This window comes from Anomaloglossus baeobatrachus, chromosome 1 (genome assembly GCF_048569485.1).
Source record: "Anomaloglossus baeobatrachus isolate aAnoBae1 chromosome 1, aAnoBae1.hap1, whole genome shotgun sequence".
Taxonomy (NCBI): Eukaryota; Metazoa; Chordata; class Amphibia; order Anura; family Aromobatidae; genus Anomaloglossus; species Anomaloglossus baeobatrachus.
In genome coordinates this window covers 664,627,904-664,647,390 of record NC_134353.1, presented here as the reverse complement: position 1 = coordinate 664,647,390, position 19,487 = coordinate 664,627,904, and the positions used below count along the sequence as shown (strand labels likewise).

At 46.4% G+C, this 19,487-nt stretch overlaps 1 protein-coding gene across 2 annotated transcripts in view; it reads right to left on the bottom strand.

Moving 5' to 3' along the window:
- Positions 1-19,487, bottom strand: part of RBM19 (RNA binding motif protein 19) — a 146,698-nt gene that overhangs the window by 11,524 nt on the left and 115,687 nt on the right. For both annotated transcript variants that reach the window (XM_075320009.1, XM_075320010.1), the window contains 2 exons: positions 13,775-13,891; positions 12,854-12,959 (listed from right to left, as the gene is read on the bottom strand). In XM_075320009.1, coding sequence (XP_075176124.1) covers positions 12,854-12,959; positions 13,775-13,891 — 223 coding nt within the window. The remainder of the gene's footprint in view (positions 1-12,853; positions 12,960-13,774; positions 13,892-19,487) is intronic.

Sequence of the window (19,487 nt, the reverse complement as noted above, 5' to 3'; positions counted from 1 at the left end):
GCCAATTTTACAGCCATTTTACAGCACCAAAGTTCGGGTTCGTATAGACTACTATGGGATTCAGGGTCCAGGGTCAAGTTGGGGTCCCGAACTGATCTTTTAACTAAAATTCAGCTGTACCCGGCGAACTCGAATATCCAAGGGTCTGCTCATCACAATAATCTTAATCTGTATTGAGTGAAGTGTGAATATGTTCAAACTAATACCAATTGCTATCCTCTTTGTCCCACTGCCATAACTGCAACTCAGATTATCTGGCACATAGATTTCTGTGTGGACCAGAAGTGGCGCTAGAAACGGGAGAAGATGGTGACCAGTAAGTAAGTCAGTAAGTAACACATTCACAATACACTAGATACATATTTCTAATGTATTTAGGAATATATAGTACATTGTTATCGGGACAGATATTGTGTAAAACAGGGGTTTTTTTACATTTTAGATAGAGATGCATGTAAGTTGTACAATCATACCCACTTCTCAGCTGACAGAAGGACTGGATATCTTGGGATTTTGTTCCATAAATAAATGTTCTCATTCAATGACAGTAAACATAACCAAAATACAAATCACTGCAACTCATGCTCAAACAGGTGAGAGTAAGCCATCGTTATATAGGGTTTTCAAAACCATGTAGCAGTTTGTTTAAAAACAAAAAAGAAAAACAAATATTGTGCTTTACTCACCCATCCTGGGTCCAACACTGAATCTCTGCCCTTATTCTTGATGTCTGTTATTCTCTGCAGTCCTAAGGTGGTGTCGACAGCATTGTAATCAATCAGTGAGCTCTATGGCTCTGAGCAGCTAGGGCATGAACTCGGGCAGAGTCACTGAACTCAGTACTTGGCTGCAGCCCTACCAAGGGAGGAGTGGTGGAGACTCAGTGCTGGATTCAGGGAGGGAAATTTAGCAAAGGACAGTTTTTTTTGTTGTTTTTTTTTTTTTAAACAAACTGTAGATGGGGGACAGTGGTTTTCCAAAACTGGAAAAACCCTTTAAGAAACGGATAAAAAAACAATTAAATATTATTTCACTGCAAGAATACAGAAGGTATGTGTCATTTATGAATCATCTACTGTATTAGACAATCTGCGATCAACGTGGGAGTAGTCAATCGGGGCTAAGCTAATTAGAGAGAAGCAAAAATACAGATTTGTTACCACATCCAATTTTATTTCAAAAAGCTAATTTGAGCCAAGAACTAAGTTTACCGTTTTAATAAATTGTAGACAAGAGGGTGGAATTAACTAACTAGTTTAAGCTATAACTATCCTAGCCTGATGAATCTTGGAACGACAGCCTTGGTTCTTCCTGTTATCAAATCCAAGACCTCATGTCAATAGAGTGTGGGAAGTTCATAATATGTGTCAGGTCCTCCTTGGGTATTTCACAGAGGCTACAGTTTGATTCTGCCTTAGATCCAATATTATATAAAAATAACTAGTTTATTAAAACTCTACAGTTAATATATATGTGAAAGTCACAATACCAATTAAAAAGATGGTTAGTATTTAAGAGTAATTGGAAAGGCCCTCAGAAAGTAGGACAGGGAGTGTTTGTACAATAGAAGGTCTGGATGTGGCTTTAACACGTGTAACGCCGGCATCCTTGCAAGGACAACGACTTACTCATCGCCTCGGTTGGGTTGCGTCCTCCCCCACACTCCCCTGGTCGTCCCCGTGTGCGGCTGTCTTCTCCTCTCCCTAGACCTGTGCACGCGACACAGGCTCCCTGGGAGTGTGCCTGGTATGTGCACAAATGCACCGACCCTCCTCTTAAAGGGCCGATGCACTAGTTCCAGGAAATGCCTCTGTCCTATTTCTTGTCCTGCTATCTCTGTGTCCATCACCTGTACTTGTCTTCTCATACTTATCTGTCCCTGCCGACCATACCTGACTGTACCCGCCTGCTTGTCTGCCTCAGCCATCCTGCCTGTACCTATACATGAGGGTCAGCTGTCACAGTCCCGGTCACTGCCCTGAGAGTGGTACATGCCGTCCACCTCACGGTAGGTGCTTAGTTAAGCCCCTCCCACTAAAGGGTAAGCCCAGGTCCTTCCTATGGTCCAGTGGGTCCACTACTCCGGCTCGCTGCCTCTACACCAGCCGCGAGTGTTACAACATGCAATCCAAGTCACTAAAATATTTTGTTAACCGATTAAATCTATCATTTTTCGCTTATGTTCTACGAAGCTCCAAAACTAGTAAAAGCAAGTGTAAGAGAAATAAAATCCTATTAAAATTGGGAGTTTTCACACATTGGTCATTCTAAATAAAAGAAAAACTGTGAATTTAACTGGATCTGAGCAATTTAACTAGATTAATTTCTAGTTATTTCTTTGACACATAATCCCTACAGAAAGGGCTGGAAACTAAGTACGCCCCTTCTTGAGAACAGCAGAACCTAATTGTGGTAGAAATTGTTATGCCAACCGGCCACACTTGTAAACACTGGTTTGTAAAACATGACAGTGTTCAAGGTGTTGATATGGCTCCAAATTCTCCAGATCTCATTTTGTTTAAGCATCTGTTGGATGCACGGAAAAATAAAAACACAAACTATGGATTCCGCACCTGAGATCTATAAGATTTACAGGATTGCTGTTTATGTCTTGATGGCAGATATGAGAAGATACCATCAGATGTTTAGTGGAATCCATTGAAGTATGGACAAGAAGTTTTGTGACATAATGTTGTCTTACAAAACAGAGGGTTTTACTATTATGGATGATAACTACCAACCTCCAGCGTATATAACTTTGCTTGTACAGGAGGCAAATGTCTGCATCTTTAGCCAACATAGGGCTGGAGATCTTAGCATATATTCACTAATCTGTAGCAAATTAAAATTTGGCAAATGGTCACTGAAAAATAAATAGGTGGCTAAAATCCCTTGTGCGTGATCATGCATATTTTGGCCCATAACAAAATAAATATTCAATGGTACGCGTGCCCTTGATGAAAGACCATAAAAATTAATCTGCAATGACACGGGTGTAGAATATGGTTCTGTCCGTGTGCCATTCGTACAATGATCTATTTGGACTTGTCCTGACTATGGAGATCTCCTGTACTGCCCAATAAAAAAAACGACTTTAATACTCCTATAATAATGTTGGCTGTATCAACTGGTTAAGAATGAGAAAAATCAAAAACACTAACCTGATAGGCTTTTGATGTATTATACCATATGGTGTGTGTTCATGTAGATTTAGATAAAAAGTCATATTAGCTACCGGTATTTATTTTTTAAGTTTATACTCTGAGAAAAAAAAAATGGCTACAGTTTAAAGGGTCGTGACAGTTCAGGAGATCAAAAGCGCCCAGTTCTTGCACTTAATTCTGGTTTGTTTTTTCTCTTCAAATCCACCACATAGCTCAATAGATGGACCTTTTTATTGGTGTGTTTTTATGGTCTTTACCGAGGGGGTGTGACTAAAAGGTGATTCTGCAGATTAGCCCAAAGACACTCCGCCCAGAGAATCCTGTGTTCCACGCCCCCTTGTAAAGACTTAAAATTAGCATGGAATAAAAAAAGGCCCATATCGATAGAACCGTATGGCATAAGACAGAAAAATAAACAAAACAAAAAAATAAAAATGAGAAAATAAGTAAAACTTAACACTGAAGCAAGTAGTGGGAATAAAATAAAAACTGCACACTTTTGATCTGGTGACAAGTCGCTTTTAAAGAAATTGTCCACTATTTTTACATTGATGGCCTGTCCTTAGGATAGGTCATCAATGTCTGATCGGCCGAGGTTAGCCACCCGGTACCCCCACCAATCAGTTGTTGTTGGTCCCAGCAGCGGCAGTAGGCAACCCAAAGTACTCAGTTCTGGAGCTGCCCTGTCCTTTGGTAGCGGTCGCAGCCAGGTACTGTAAATCCTATTGATTGGAATGGGAGGTGCATGTTCAATAGCCAGTGGCCGTCGCAATCAGAAGACAGGCCAGCTCCAGAACTGAGCATTTTGTTTTGGGCTGCCTACTGCAGCCACCAAAACCAGCTAATCGGAGGGGGTGTGGGATGTTAGACCCCGGCCGATCAGACATTGATAACCTATCCTGAGGACAGGCCGTCAATGTAAAAATAGTGGACAACCTCTTTAAATACTTTTTTGCCGTAACTAAAATTTTCCTTGTATTAATCCTTTAAAATTGTCCTATTTATATTATGAAGAGTGAGATTATTAATCACCATAAAACACGCAGATTAGTGCACAGCATAAATCATATAAAATCTCTCATATAATGGACTCTATAAAGGGTTTTCAAACCAGTTGGACTCCAAACAAATTAATTCAAGCAACAGAATAAGTCTTACAGTACAGCAACGGAAGAAGAATACTGTATAGTGTAACACAAAAAGGCTTTTGTTGAAAACCGAGGTCTCTTCAATGCAAAAATGTCACATAGGTCAAGGACATGCAGCCATAACATTGTACATCTCCAAAAGCAATCTTTGTTTCTCGGGTCACAGGTTGTGTTTGCTTGTATCTCCTGCCGGAGGCTGTGCTATACCAGCCCACCAAGACGTAACGACCGGGTCGAGACACAGCGCGAGCCAAATATTAACAGATCTGAGAATGCTCGGGTACAAATGAGGATGTAATTGGAGGATCCTGTTCATCATAAACAGCATCTAAACATCACCCCCTCTGCCTGTTTATTTACACAGATGCATCACTTGTTAATTGGGAAACAGGCAGTGTGAAAACAGCTATTTAAGGGGGGTGGGGAATTGAAAACAGGATCCCCATGTCTGGAGAAAAAAAATGAGATAAGATGCAGAAACTGAGCAGCAAAGACGCTGCTGAATAAATAGTCCAAGATGCCAGGCCTGGGCAAGACGTGCAAGGAAGATCATGTGCGGGGGGGAAAAACATTGCACATGGTAGTCAAACGTCCGACATGGCCAGTCCACGTATAGACAGTGATATCAGCAGCGAATCACATCTCCTAACCAGAGCTCAATAGCTTCATAGGCACATGTGAGACCCAAGGCTAGTCCAGATATCTGCAGTGCTGTTCAAATATTGTCATCACTGTCCCCACTGGGTACAGTCCATCAATGCAGAAAGAGTTATATAGATGGCACTCACTACAGTGTAAAACACTTATACTTTTGGTGTTCATAGTAAACAGTTATGGTTATACTTATGGTGTTCATAGTAAAGAAGGGAATTTTGTTTACTTACCGTAAATTCCTTTTCTTCTAGCTCCAATTGGGAGACCCAGACAATTGGGTGTATAGGCTATGCCTCCGGAGGCCGCACAAAGTATTACACTTAAAAGTGTTAAGCCCCTCCCCTTCTGCCTATACACCCCCCGTGCTCCCACGGGCTCCTCAGTTTTGGTGCAAAAGCAAGAAGGAGGAAAAAGAATTATAAACGGGTTTAAAGTAACTTCAATCCGAAGGAATATCGGAGAACTGAAACCATTCAACATGAACAACATGTGTACACAAAAAAACAGGGGCGGGCGCTGGGTCTCCCAATTGGAGCTAGAAGAAAAGGAATTTACGGTAAGTAAACAAAATTCCCTTCTTCTTTGTCGCTCCATTGGGAGACCCAGACAATTGGGACGTCCAAAAGCAGTCCCTGGGTGGGTAAAATAATACCTCGTAAGAGAGCCGTAAAACGGCCTCTTCCTACAGGTGGGCAACCGCCGCCTGAAGGACTCGTCTACCTAGGCTGGCATCCGCCGAAGCATAGGTATGCACCTGATAGTGTTTCGTGAAAGTGTGCAGGCTCGACCAGGTAGCCGCCTGACACACCTGCTGAGCCGTAGCCTGGTGCCTCAAAGCCCAGGACGCGCCCACGGCTCTGGTAGAATGGGCCTTCAGCCCTGAGGGAACCGGAAGCCCAGCCGAACGGTAGGCTTCGAGAATTGGCTCCTTGATCCACCGAGCCAAGGTTGATTTGGAAGCCTGTGACCCTTTACGCTGGCCAGCGACAAGGACAAAGAGTGCATCCGAGCGGCGCAGGGGCGCCGTACGAGAAATGTAGAGTCTGAGTGCTCTCACCAGATCTAACAAGTGCAAATCCTTTTCACATTGGTGAACTGGATGAGGACAAAAAGAAGGTAAGGAGATATCCTGATTGAGATGAAAGGGGGATACCACCTTAGGGAGAAATTCCGGAACCGGACGCAGAACCACCTTGTCCTGGTGAAAAACCAGGAAAGGGGCTTTGCATGACAGCGCTGCTAGCTCAGACACTCTCCGAAGTGAAGTGACTGCTACTAGAAAAACCACTTTCTGCGAAAGGCGTGAGAGAGAAATATCTCTCATTGGCTCGAATGGTGGTTTCTGAAGAACCAGCAGCACCCTGTTCAGATCCCAGGGTTCTAACGGCCGCTTGTAAGGAGGAACGATGTGACAAACCCCCTGCAGGAACGTGCGTACCTGTGGAAGTCTGGCTAGGCGCTTCTGGAAAAACACAGAGAGCGCTGAGACTTGTCCCTTAAGGGAGCCGAGCGACAAACCCTTTTCCAGTCCAGATTGAAGGAAGGACAGAAAAGTGGGCAAGGCAAAAGGCCAGGGAGAAAAACCCTGAGCAGAGCACCACGACAGGAAAATTTTCCACGTCCTGTGGTAGATCTTGGCGGACGTTGGTTTCCTAGCCTGTCTCATAGTGGCAATGACGTCTTGAGATAACCCTGAAGACGCTAGGATCCAGGACTCAATGGCCACACAGTCAGGTTGAGGGCCGCAGAATTCAGATGGAAAAACGGCCCTTGAGATAGCAAGTCTGGTCGGTCTGGTAGTGCCCACGGTTGGCCGACCGTGAGATGCCACAGATCCGGGTACCACGACCGCCTCGGCCAGTCTGGAGCGACGAGGATGACGCGGCGGCAGTCGGCCCTGATCTTGCGTAACACTCTGGGCAACAAAAGCTGTCCCTGGGTGGGTAAAGAGATACCTCATGTTAGAGCTGCAAAACAGCCCTCCCCTACGGGGATGTCACTGCCGCCTGCAGGACTCTTCTACCTAAGCTGGCATCCGCCGAAGCATAGGTATGCACCTGATAATGTTTGGTGAAAGTGTGCAGACTCGACCAGGTAGCTGCCTGGCACACCTGTTGAGCCGAAGCCTGGTGTCGTAGCGCCCAGGACGCACTCACGGCTCTGGTTGAATGGGCTTTCAGCCCTGAAAGAACCGGAAGCCCTGCAAAACGGTAGGCTTCCAGAATTGGTTCTTTGATCCATCGAGCCAGGGTGGCTTTAGAAGCCTGCAACCTCTTGCGCGTACCAGCGACAAGGGCATCGGAACGGCGTACGGGCGCCGTGCGGGAAATGTAGATTCTGAGTGCACTCACCAGATCTAGCAAACGTAAATCATTCTCATACCGGTGAACCGGATGAGTGCAAAAGGACGGTAAGGAGATATCCTGATTAAGATGAAACGAGGATACTACCTTAGGGAGAAACTCCGGAATGATGCGCAGCACTACCTTGTCCTGGTGAAACACCAGGAAGGGAGCCTTGGATGACAGAGCTGCCAGCTCAGACACTCGCCGAAGCGATGTGATCGCAACGAGAAACGCCACCTTCTGTGACAGGCGAGAAAAGGAAACTTCCTTCAGAGGCTCGAAAGGCGGCTTCTGGCGAGCAACTAGAACCCTGTTCAGATCCCATGGATCCAACGGCCGCTTGTACGGGGGTACGATATGACAAACCCCCTGCGGGAACGTGCGCACCTTAGAAAGACGTGCTAGACGCTTCTGAAAAAACACGGATAGTGCTGAGACTTGCCCTTTGAGGGAGTCTAGCGACAAGCCCATTTCTAACTCCTATTGTAGGAAGGAAAGAAAGATAGGCAATGCAAATGGCCAGGGAGACACTCCCTGAGTAGAGCACCAGATTAAGAAAATCTTCCACGTTCTGTGGTAGATCTTAGCAGACGTGGGCTTCCTAGCCTGTCTCATGGTGGCAACGACCCCTTGAGATAATCCTGAAGACGCTAGGATCCAGGACACACAAGCCACACAGTCAGGTTCAGGGCCGCAGAATTCCGATGGAGAAAACGGCCCTTGAGACAGTAAGTCTGGTCGGCTGGTAGTGACCCCGGTCGGCCGACCGTGAGATGCCACAGATCCGGGTACCACGATCTCCTCGGCCAGTCTGGTGCGACGAGTATGACGCGGCTGCAATCGGATCTGATTTTTGCGCAGTACTCTGGGCAAGAGTGCCAGAGGTGGAAACACATATGTGAGCCGGAACTGCGACCAATCTTGCACTAAGGCGTCTGCCGCCAGAGCTCTGTGATCGCGCGATCGTGCCAGAAATGCCGGGACCTTGTTGGTGTGCCGAGACGCCATTAGGTCGACGTCCGGCCCCCCCCAGCGGCAACAGATTTCCTGAAACACGTCCGGGTGAAGGGACCATTCCCCCGCGTCCATGCCCTGGCGACTGAGGAAGTCTGCTTCCCAGTTTTCTACGCCCGGGATGTGAACTGCGGATATGGTGGATGCTGTGTCCTCCACCCACATGAGGATTCGCCGGACTTCCTGGAAGGCTGCTGACTGCGTGTCCCTCCTTGGTGGTTGATGTATGCCACCGCTGTGGAGATGTCCGACTGGATTCGGATCTGCTCCCTTCTAGCCACTTTTGGAAAGCTAATAGGGTAAGATACCCTGCCCCGATTTCCAGCACATCGAACTGAAGGGTGGACTCCTGCTGAGTCCACGTCCCCTGAGCCATGTGGCGGAGACAAACTGCTCCCCACCCTGACAGACTCGTATCTGTCGTGACCACTGCCCAGGATGGGGGCTATGGCAATGAGGTGGGAATAAGCCACTATTGCAGAGAGTCCTCGGCCGTCAGGGAAAGGGAGACTTCCCGTCCAGGGAGGTTGACTGCCCATCCCATTGGCGGAGAATGTCCCATTGCCGTTGGCGCAGATGAAACTGCGCAAAGAGAACTGCCTCGATGGCTGCCACCATCTTCCTTAGGAAGTGCATGAGGCGCCTTAAGGGGTGCGACTGGCCTTGAAGGAGAGACTGCACCTCTGTCTGCAGTGAACGCTGCTGGTTCAGCGGAAGCTTCACTATGGCTGATAGAGTATGAAACTCCATGCCGAGATACGTTAGTGATTGAGTCGGAGACAGATTTGACCTTGCCAAATTGATGATCCACCCGAAAGTCTGGAGAGTCTCCAGCGTAACATTCAGGCTGCGTTGGCATGCCTCGAGGGAGGTTGCTTTGACGAGTAGATCGTCCAAGTACGGAATCACCGGGTGTCCGTGAGAGTGCAAGACTGCTACCACTGCTGCCATGACCTTGGTGCCCACCCGTGGGGCTGTCGCCAGACTGAATGGCAGAGCTACGAACAGAAGATGTTCGTCTCCTATCACAAAACGTAGAAAACGTTGGTGCTCCGTAGCAATTGGCACGTGGAGATAGGCATCTTTGATGTCTGTTGAGGCAAGGAAGTCTCCTCGAGACATTAAGGCAATGACGGATCGGAGGGATCCCATCCGGAACCGCCTGGCGTTCGCATGCTCGTTGAGCAGTTTCAGAACCAGAACAGGACGGAAGGAACCGTCCATTTTTGGAGCCACAAAGAGATTGGAGTACAAACCCTCGCCCTCGTTCCTGAGGGGGGACAGGGATCACCACTCCTTCTGCTCTTAGAGCGTCCACCGCCTGCAGCAGGGCATCTGCTCGGTGGAGAGGTGGGGCCGTTCTGAAGAATGGAGTCGGAGGACGAGAACAGAACACTGTCCTGTGCACGTGAGCACAATGTCCGTCACCCACCGGTCTGTGACCTGTGGCAGCTAAATGTCGCCAAAGGCGGGGGAGTCTGCAATCAACCGCGGATGCGGAGAGAGAGAGAGAGAGCTGAGAGTCCTGAGGAGACCGCCTTGGTAGCGGTTCCTCCGACTGCCTTCCTTGGGCGAGATTGAGCCCGGCCGGAATCTGAGCCCGTCTGAGGTTTTGTAGCCCTTTTGCACGAGGACAATTGGGACCTGCCGGAGCTTGGGAAGGACCGAAACCTCGACTGTACTTTTAGGACAGTATTAACAGGGTAAGTCGCAGTGCAGACATTGCGGGGTTACGGACGCCTCTGCGGTACAGATGTCCCTGCTCAAGGTCAGCTGCGCAAGAACAGCAGAAAAGGTTAGGTTGCCAATACGGCTGTGGATGCCGGAGCAACCGACACGCCGATAGCCTCCTAGACAGATTTCAACCAGAGTCCATCTGTCTGTGAATGGCATCTTGAAGTGAAGCCCCATCTCCAGTGCAACTATGGCTCTATATGCAAGCCTGGAGATTGGAGAATCCACCTTTGGACCCTGGGTCCAGCGCTGACCACGTCAGGGGAAAAAAGGGATAACGTGTATCCTAAAAACGTTTGGAGAAGACGCTTATCTGGTAAGCGTGGTGTTCCTGGACTGCTTCTCTGAAGTCAGCGTGGCCAGAAAAATACTCAATATCTGCGTGAGACACTGAAAAGGAACTTCTCCTGTTCGTCTCCTATCTCCACTGGGGGAGCTGAGGGAGAAAGATCCAACCTTCCATTGATGGACGGTATAGGATCATTCCGTATGGCGTTACCACCCGGTGTATCCGGATTGAGAGCGATGTCAGTATCAAAGCCCTGAAGAGCTGCCTTTTGGTCAAGTAGATTGCCCATGGGTGCAAGTCTCTATATTATGACTACTCCGTCCCTGTCCATGGACAGGGTTGACAGGAGGTTTCTTTGGCCACAACTAGTAGAGCCCCGGCAGACGAAGTGCTAGAGACCCCGGCAGACGACGTGCTACAGGGGAGCATGCACACAATGGGACGGTGTCATGAACAGCATCCCATGTAGTAAAAACAGCACTGAAATCTGTGTTGCTTTTTTGCCGCTGCCGACTAGCTATCTAGAAGTATATAGCCAAGATTGGTGACCGTACATTGCAATGTATAGCATACAGGCATAAAGTACAAATGACCACTGCAGCACAAGCAATACAAGCAGCATAGAAGCCTGTGCCCTGGCACCCCTGCTCTTCTGCTGCTGTATACTAGTCATCTAGGGGAATATAGCCCAGAAGAGTGACCCTACAGTGCAATGTATAGCATACAAGCACAAGTACAAATGAACACTGCAGCACATGCAATACAAGCAGCATAGAAGCCTGTGCCCTGGCACCTCTGCTCTTCTGCTGCTGTAGACTGGTCATCTCGGGGAATATGGCCCAGAAGAGTGACCATACAGTGCTATGTATAGCATACAAGCACAAGTACAAATGCACACTGCAGCCCATGCAATACAAGCAGCATAGAAAAAAACCTGTGCCCCAGCACCCTTGGTTTTCTGCTGCTGTAGTCTAGCCATTCCAGAAGAATATAGCTAAGACTAGCGACTGTAAAGTGCAATGTATAGCATATCAGCATAAACACAAATGAACACCTCAGTCGTGCAAAACAAGCAGCCTAGAAAGCCTGTGCCTTAGCACACCTGCTTCCCTGCTGCTGATGTGTCGCTCCCCAAGCGGGCATATAGCGACCTATGTAGTTAAAAACAACACATGTATACACTGCAGTTATATCGTGGTCAGCACTATGTGTGCCTCTTACCGCCCGCCTATAAGCGGGTGTATGATCGCCACCGTCCTGCCTTGGTGCCGATCCGAGCTCTGCAGTAATGGCTGCCGGCTTCTTCCCCAGCTCGTGTGAGTAGGGGCGGGCCGTGGGCGTGCCCCCAAGGCAGAGCGGGAATCCGGCGTCCGACAGTGTGCAGTGAGAGGGCTGGAGCATGTAAAAAGGCTCCAGCCCTCGGCGCTGCTGATTGCTCAGCGCCTGTCCCCTTCCCTAAGTGACAGGGAGGGGGCGGGAACGAAGCGGCACTAGGCCGCAGAAGCCGGGGACTGGAGTTATAAGCGCCGCCGCCGTAAAAGCGCGGTCGGCGCCCAGTCCCCGGCGAACTACAAGTCCCAGCCGCGCCGCCGCTCCCGGAGCGTCCGGCGCGGTAGTTCCCAAAACACAAAGTCACTCAGCAAAGCTGCAGTGACTGTAACCCTTTACTGTCCCCGGCGCACTAGCACACCCAGCAAGTCTGGAGTGTGCTGTGCCTGTGTGTACGGGGACACAGAGTACCTGTAATGGTGCAGGGCCATGTCCCTGAACGGTACTCCAGCTCCGTATCCAGCAGGTTCAAATGGGTCTGTGGATGGAGCCCGGCGTCAGAGCTTTGAGGCCGGCAGGATCCCACTTCCTCAGAGCCCCTCAGGGGGATGTGGAAGGAAAACAGCATGTGGGCTCCAGCCTCCGTACGAGCAATAGGTACCTCAACCTTACAACACCATCCAGGGGTGAGAAGGGAGCATGCTGGGGGCCCTATATGGGCCCTCTTTTCTTCCATCCGAAATAGTCAGCAGCTACTGCTGACTAAAATCTGTGGAGCTATGCGTGGATGTCTGACCTCCTTCGCACACAAAGCTAAAACTGGAGAACCCGTGATACCACGGGGGGGTATAGCCAGAGGGGGAGGGGCCTTGCACTTTTTAGTGTAGTGCTTTGTGTGGCCTCCGGAGGGCAGTAGCTATACCCCAATCGTCTGGGTCTCCCAATAGAGCGCTGAAGAAAGAAAAAAGCTAAAACAATTGACATGTTGCTTTTTTTCCAGCAATTAAAAGCATGGAAAAAAGAAGCAATGTGGGCACAGCAAGTCCCGATTCTCAGACTTTGCTGGGATGATTTTTCCTTGCTTTTATTGATTAAAAAAAGCAAGGAAAAATGCTAGAAAAAAATGCTAACACCCCCCCCCCCCCCCCCCAAAAAAAAAACACCCTGTGGGCACAAGGGCAAACACACATATAGAAGAATGGAGGTAGCGGGTGCCTTCTAGCATCTTGTTCTCACCTTGGCATCTTGTTTTGTTACAAAGTCCACAAAGCCAAAACCCCTGTGAGCTCCTGTGCCAGCCATCTTCCTAGGCAGACGAACGGTCTTCAGTTCACCAAATGTGCTGCATTCAACATGGAGGAAAGTTAGCAATGAAAATCAACATTAACCTAGTTTGATACAGCATCCTAATGACAACTTGTACCACACAGCTTCTATTACTTATTGCTGCACACCCATGATGGAGGGGTCTAACACCACATCTTCGCCTATGTTTGTCACACTTATATGCCATTCATCATTCAACTATTCCCAACAATCAGCACGAGAGGCATGTGGAGAATGTACAAGACGAGGCTTTATTCCCTCCATGTCAGTGTCTCCTTCACCTAGGGTTCCCTCTACAGACAATAATCCTGTTACAGAAACAGACAAAACAAATGAAGGATACATTAAATCCTCACAGGAATGTTTTTCTTACAAGAAAGCATCACTGACCAAGACATCTCTCTGCATTCTTCTTACAAAAGCTCCCCGAACACCTCAAAAGATACTATCAACCCCTGAGATTTTTTAAAGATAGTCGTCAGCCTGCACAATGTGTCTGCGGTACATACCAAGGACACACAGAAAAACAAAGATAGTCAAGCGTGAACACTGCAGTGATGCCAAATTGTGACATGAATGAGACACAAGGTCACTCAATCCCAATAGGTACGATAGGCAGTGAGTACTAACACAATACACAGATAGTCAGAATCGGGTGTGAAAAGATGACAAGATGTAGGTAAGGGTACACATTGCATACTAATGTATGAATCTCCATATATACACTGCTCCTCAGTAAACGCGGCTCACACTGCGGAAACACAGTACCACAGCTCCCCCTGGTGGACGGGACGTAATAATACAAGAAGCAGTACAGCAAGCACTACTCACCTGAAGAGCTCTCGGATTTCTTTAACAGTAGCCTGGAAGGGAACATTTCGAACAAGAATCTTTGAGCTCTTTTGCTTTTTATTGACCTGTTTCTTACGATCCGTGGGCACTTCGGACCTGCAAAACACAAAACAAAATCATTTGTATTCCAAAGCCTTTAATGAAAACACACTAGGTCCCCCAAATGTTCTCAATTTTTGTAATGTTTTTGATGTGACTTAAATGCTGCAATCCGTGAAGAATGTACATTTATTCTCTACTGTCACAACGGTAATGAAGCAGATATAATCCCATGGGCGTCTCTTCCCTTGGACTAGTCCTGCACCGGATCCTCTAATGTTTACCCCCTTGGTGTGACTAACCATCTGCATTGCATAATAGTTACCCATAGTCAGTATTGTTTGCAGGCTGTGAATCTTGCCCAGGGGGCGTGATTAGAAGATCCAAGGCAGGACAAGCCTGCGGGCAGAGAGACCCTGTCGGACTAGTCCTTGATTCATTAAGGCTAGTTTCACACATCCGGCTTTTCGCCGATTTGCCGGATTCGGCGCACGCCAGTACAGTGTATACAGTACAATGGCAGCGTGACAAGCGATGGTCACATGCTGTCATGTGACCGGAGCATGTGACCCGGAAGTTACCGCGCTGCCATTGTACTGTAGTGCACTAAATCCGTCAAAAAGCCAGATGTGTGAAACTAGCCTAATAAATACATTGTTGGTGGATAAGTATTATTTAAAAAATACAGTGTTAGTAAGACAACTTATCGAATTACAGACATCTGTGTACAGCTAGAATAAAGGTTGGGGTAATCAGGAGACTTGACAAAAAGACCTTAAAAGTGTGCAGATGGCTGCTTGGTGCCAGGGTCTATGAATGATGTGCACGAGCATCATGGAAATAGAGTGATGAATTACATTGGTAAGAACCCTTTTTATTAAATTTCCCTCTGTTCTAAAATAAACTTTCAATATGAGTTTTCTACCCTAGATATTCTTGGTGTACCCATAAGATGGCAAACATGTCTATGGGAGGGGTCTTCTTTCTGGGTCCATGCTGCTGTGTCCGTCCTTTGACTGTAAATAGTCGAGCACGTCCTCTCCAGTCACTCTCTCTTTTCATGCAGCGGTGATATTTTCCAGTGGAGGGCAGCACTCCAGTTGTGATGCCACTTGTGTATTTAATTTTTCAGGCCGCACGTACATTATAAAAAAAATCATCCCCGATCTGTCACAATGACAACTCTGGAAGCTCTCTCCTGATGGGCGGCTATGTATCGCCTGGACGTACTCTTTTCCATGTGATAACTAATACCTAATCCCATGACTTCACATTAGCCAATCTCTGAATGATGAATTGATACATTTTGACCCTCTTCTGCTGATTTATCTAATCCCATTCAACTCCAGTAATTAGAGGGTTTGTCCAGTGAAGATAACCTGTCAACTATTCCTAGACTCGGTGATAAATTATTCTAGTCAACAGCTAAATTGGTTCAGACATGAAAACAGTTGGAACCAACTAATTTTGGGGTGCTGAAAACGAAAATGATACTTAAATTTTGAAATTGGCTCTAGTTTTTATGATACAGGGGTGCATCCATATTTCTCACAGTCTTTGATACAACGCTAGGTAAGGAATACATAATCAGCTTTGCACCATCCAACTGACTAATGGATTGCTTCACCAATATTGCATCATCTCCAAATGACTAATGAATTGAGTCATCAGTATGTCATCATCTCTAAATGACCAATGGTAGATGCCAAAGAAAGAAAGATGTTGCAATTCTAATTAAACTTGCATCACACAACTCTAGAAAAGGCGCATGTTCTCCCTCTATCAGTCACAGTGTTCTAGATTAGAGGAGGTCCAACCAAAGGGGTCTGAGCCAATCAGCAGAATGGGACACTTATGTCACCATTACAATGGAGCAGCAGCGCACATGCCTGATCACCAATCCATTAATTTCTAATGGTGCAGCCAGGAAAAAAATAATATTGAGCACAGTGCTCCATAGAGAATAAATGGCGGTGGTCGAGCACGTGCACTGCTGCTCCATTGTAAATAACGATAATTGGGATAAAACGTCGCCATTTGCCGATTCTCAGTGTTGGATTCCTACTGTCCTATAAATTATTAGCCATCCTGTAGATAGGTGATACCTTCTCTTCACTGGAGAAGCTATTAAAGCTCTTCATCTATTACCGAGTCTATCGGATCTGGGACTATTTCTCATTAGGTTAGCATTAACTAGCACATCATACATAATTCATAGAACCTACATGTGTTATATTTAAATCCCCACTCCAGTGTTTTTGGCATTTTATTCACCAGAGTTGGAGTGGCGCTTTAAATGCAAGCCCCCAGTTATATACTTACCTTACAAGGGCTTTATGACTTTTCTGTGCTGCTCCTGTCCCGCGGCGCCATCTTGTGCCCGTAACTTGTGACTGGCTGGAATTCAGAATTTACGACACAATCTCCCAATGCAAGTCTGTGAGAGCCAGAACGAGGCTCTCATAGAGATGTATTGAGTTGCCGGCAGGTCAAATATCACAGGAGACAGACCGGAGCGACACCTAAAACGGATGAAGATGGTGGCAGGTGACTATAAGAGGGAGGGCAGGGGACTTAGATTTAAAGCACCACTGAATCGGTGCAATAAAAAAATGCAGAAGTGGTGCTTTAAATACATAAAAATTCAAACAATGGCACAAACAGAAGGGGGAAAGAGGATTAATCACATGGGAGGTGAGGATTGAGCAAGTGCTCTATAACTTTATTGGATAAAGATCATTCGCTCAATCTTAACCTCCCATGTGATTACCCTCCCCTCTTGGTGCCATTGTTTGAATTTTTATGTCTTTAAGAGGATATGTACCATGTGGTTGTCCTGATGAAGAAGTCAGTAGAACTTTGAAACGCATGGACAATAAACCACATTGAATTACTCCCATTGCGTGGATCATCATGGGATTTGCCAGCAGTGCAGAGAAACCTGCTATTTTCCATTTCTCCTATTTAAAAGTCCATGTCACATGTTTTTGAAACTTTTCTTGACAAATATTACAATTGACATTTTAGGAGTCTAGCCCTATTGGGACTATACCACCATTCTCACATGGATCTCCAAAGCAAGTAAACCAGTCTCATCAGGTCTAAGAGATCACCTTATGCATGCAGTTTGATTGTGAAATCTGGTAGCAGATCAGCTTTAAATGAAACTTGTTGTGTCTCCAAATTCTATTACCCTGCAGATATGGACTTAATCAGCAGGTTAATAGCGTTCTGAAGCTGCCCGGACGCTGCACTGAGAGCCCCTCTACCGGAAGCAAATGAACGCTATTCCTCCTGGAAGCCTCCCGCTTTCAGTCAAAGGTATGTGGCCATGGCTTTAGTCACTGATCAGTATGCAATGAGCAGCAGCTGTAGGCACACCCCAACACGTTCACTGACAACCATCTTTGCAATGCATCAATGTGCCGAGGTGTGCCTACAGCCGCTGCTCACTTTGTAATAAGTGGGACTGCACCTCTATGACTGAAAGCCAGAAACCAGTGGGAGGGGGGGGAAATGGTAATTTCCTCTCCATAGCCAGGTTTTCAGTGTGGCGGCTGCACAGCCTTAGAACGCTATTATTCTATTCATGACAGGTTCCCTTTAAATTACTTGCCTGTAAAGCATAACCTGGTCATTATTAGGCTAGGTTCACATGTCCAGTAGTCATCAGTTATCACAGATCAGTTAGAGATCTATTTGCAAAAAAGTTGTGCAAACACAACTTTTGTCCGTTGTTAAACAATGGAACTCGTCTGGCTCCATTTTTAACATGTGGAGTCTATGGAGAACGGATCCGTTAATGGATGGCTACTTATCGTCCATTTATAATGAATCTGCTAAGAAAACAACAAATTCGTTACAAATACAACTGATGGCTAAATAGCAATCCGTTATCCAATCCATTGTCCATAGAGTCCCATGATAAAAAAATAATTAAAATGGATCCAGCAGAAATCAGTCTCCCAACGGATCCATTCTAATGGATGACTACAGGACATGTGAACAAAGTCTTAGGCTACTTTCACACATCCAGATTTTTGCTCTGCGGCACAATACGGCGTTCTGCAGAAAAACCGCAACCGGCTTTTGTAACGCCGGTTGCGGTTTTTTTTGCATAGACTTACATTAGTGCCGTATTGTGCCGCAGGGGCTTGCGTTCGGTCCGGTTTTTGCCGCATGCGGCAGATTTAGCCGATGCCGCGGCCGGATCGAACGTTCCCTGCAACGTTTTTTGCTCCGGCAAAAAACACCGCATCGCGCCGCATCCGTCCGCTGCGGCGCATTTTTCAATGCATACCTATGGAGGCCGGATGCGGCGCGATGCGGAAAAAAACGCATCCGCTCGCCGCATGCGTTTTTTTTCCACTGCGCATGCTCAGTAGCATGCCGCAACCGGAAAAAACCGGACGGGCCGCATGTAAAAACGTATGCAAAGGATGCGGTGTTTTCGCATAGTTTTCACAGCCGGATTGAGCCGCAGTGCTCAAACCGGATGTGTGAAAGTAGCCTTAAATGGTAGGCTCCTTGTCTTTAGTCTTCCGTTACTGCACCAAAATCAATATATCAATTTACACGTTATATCTTTATTGATTGATTTAAGTGACTACATACGCAATTAATTTGCATTTATCACTTCTGCCATTTCATGCAGTGTTCCGACAAGAATGTCCTTTCTGATATAAGCATATGTAGTGAAGGAAATAATTATTTGATCCCTTGCTGATTTTGTACGTTTGCCCACTGACAAAGACATAAACAGTCTATAATTTTAAGAGTAGGTTAACCCCTTCAGCCCCCGGGCGGTTTCCGTTTTTGTTTTTTGCTCCGCTTCTTCTGAGAGCCATAACTTTTTTATTTTTCCGTCAATCTTGCCATATGAGAACTTGTTTTTTGTGGGACGAGTTGTACTTTTATAAATAAAACCATCAGTTTTACCATATAGTGTACTGGAAAACAGCAAAAAAAATCCAAGTGTGGAATAACTGCAAAAAAAGTGTGATCGCACAATAGTTTTTGGGATATTTTATTCACCATGTTCACTATATGGTAAACCTGATGTGTGGGTATGATGCCTGTGGTCGATGCGAGTTTGTAGACAACAAACATGTATAAGTTTACTTGTATCTAAGGGGTTAAAAAAAAAATCACACGTTTGTCCAAACAAAGTGAGGCACGTTTTGCGCCATTTTCCGAAACCCGTAGCGTTCCCATTTTTCGAGATCTATGGCAAAGTGACGGCTTATTTTTTGCGTCTCGAGCTGACATTTCTAATGGTACTATTTTTGCGCAGATGCTAAGTTTTGATTGCCTGTTATTGCATTTTGCGCAAAACTTGCGGTGACCAAAAAAACGTAATTTTGGCGTTTGGAATTTTTTTGCCGCTACGCCGTTTACCAATCAGATTAATTGATTTTACATTTTGATAGATTGGGCATTTCTGAACGTGGCGATACCAAATATGTGTATATATATTTTTTTAACCCTTTAATTTTCAATGGGGCGAAAGGGGGGTGAAAAGAACTTTTAGGTTTTTTTTTAACCTTTTTTTTTACTAATCCCCCTAGGGGGCTACATGGATCAGCAATCTGATCGCACTTCCATATCTGTAGATCTCAGCTACAGAGATGAGAACTGCAGATATGCTGCTTTA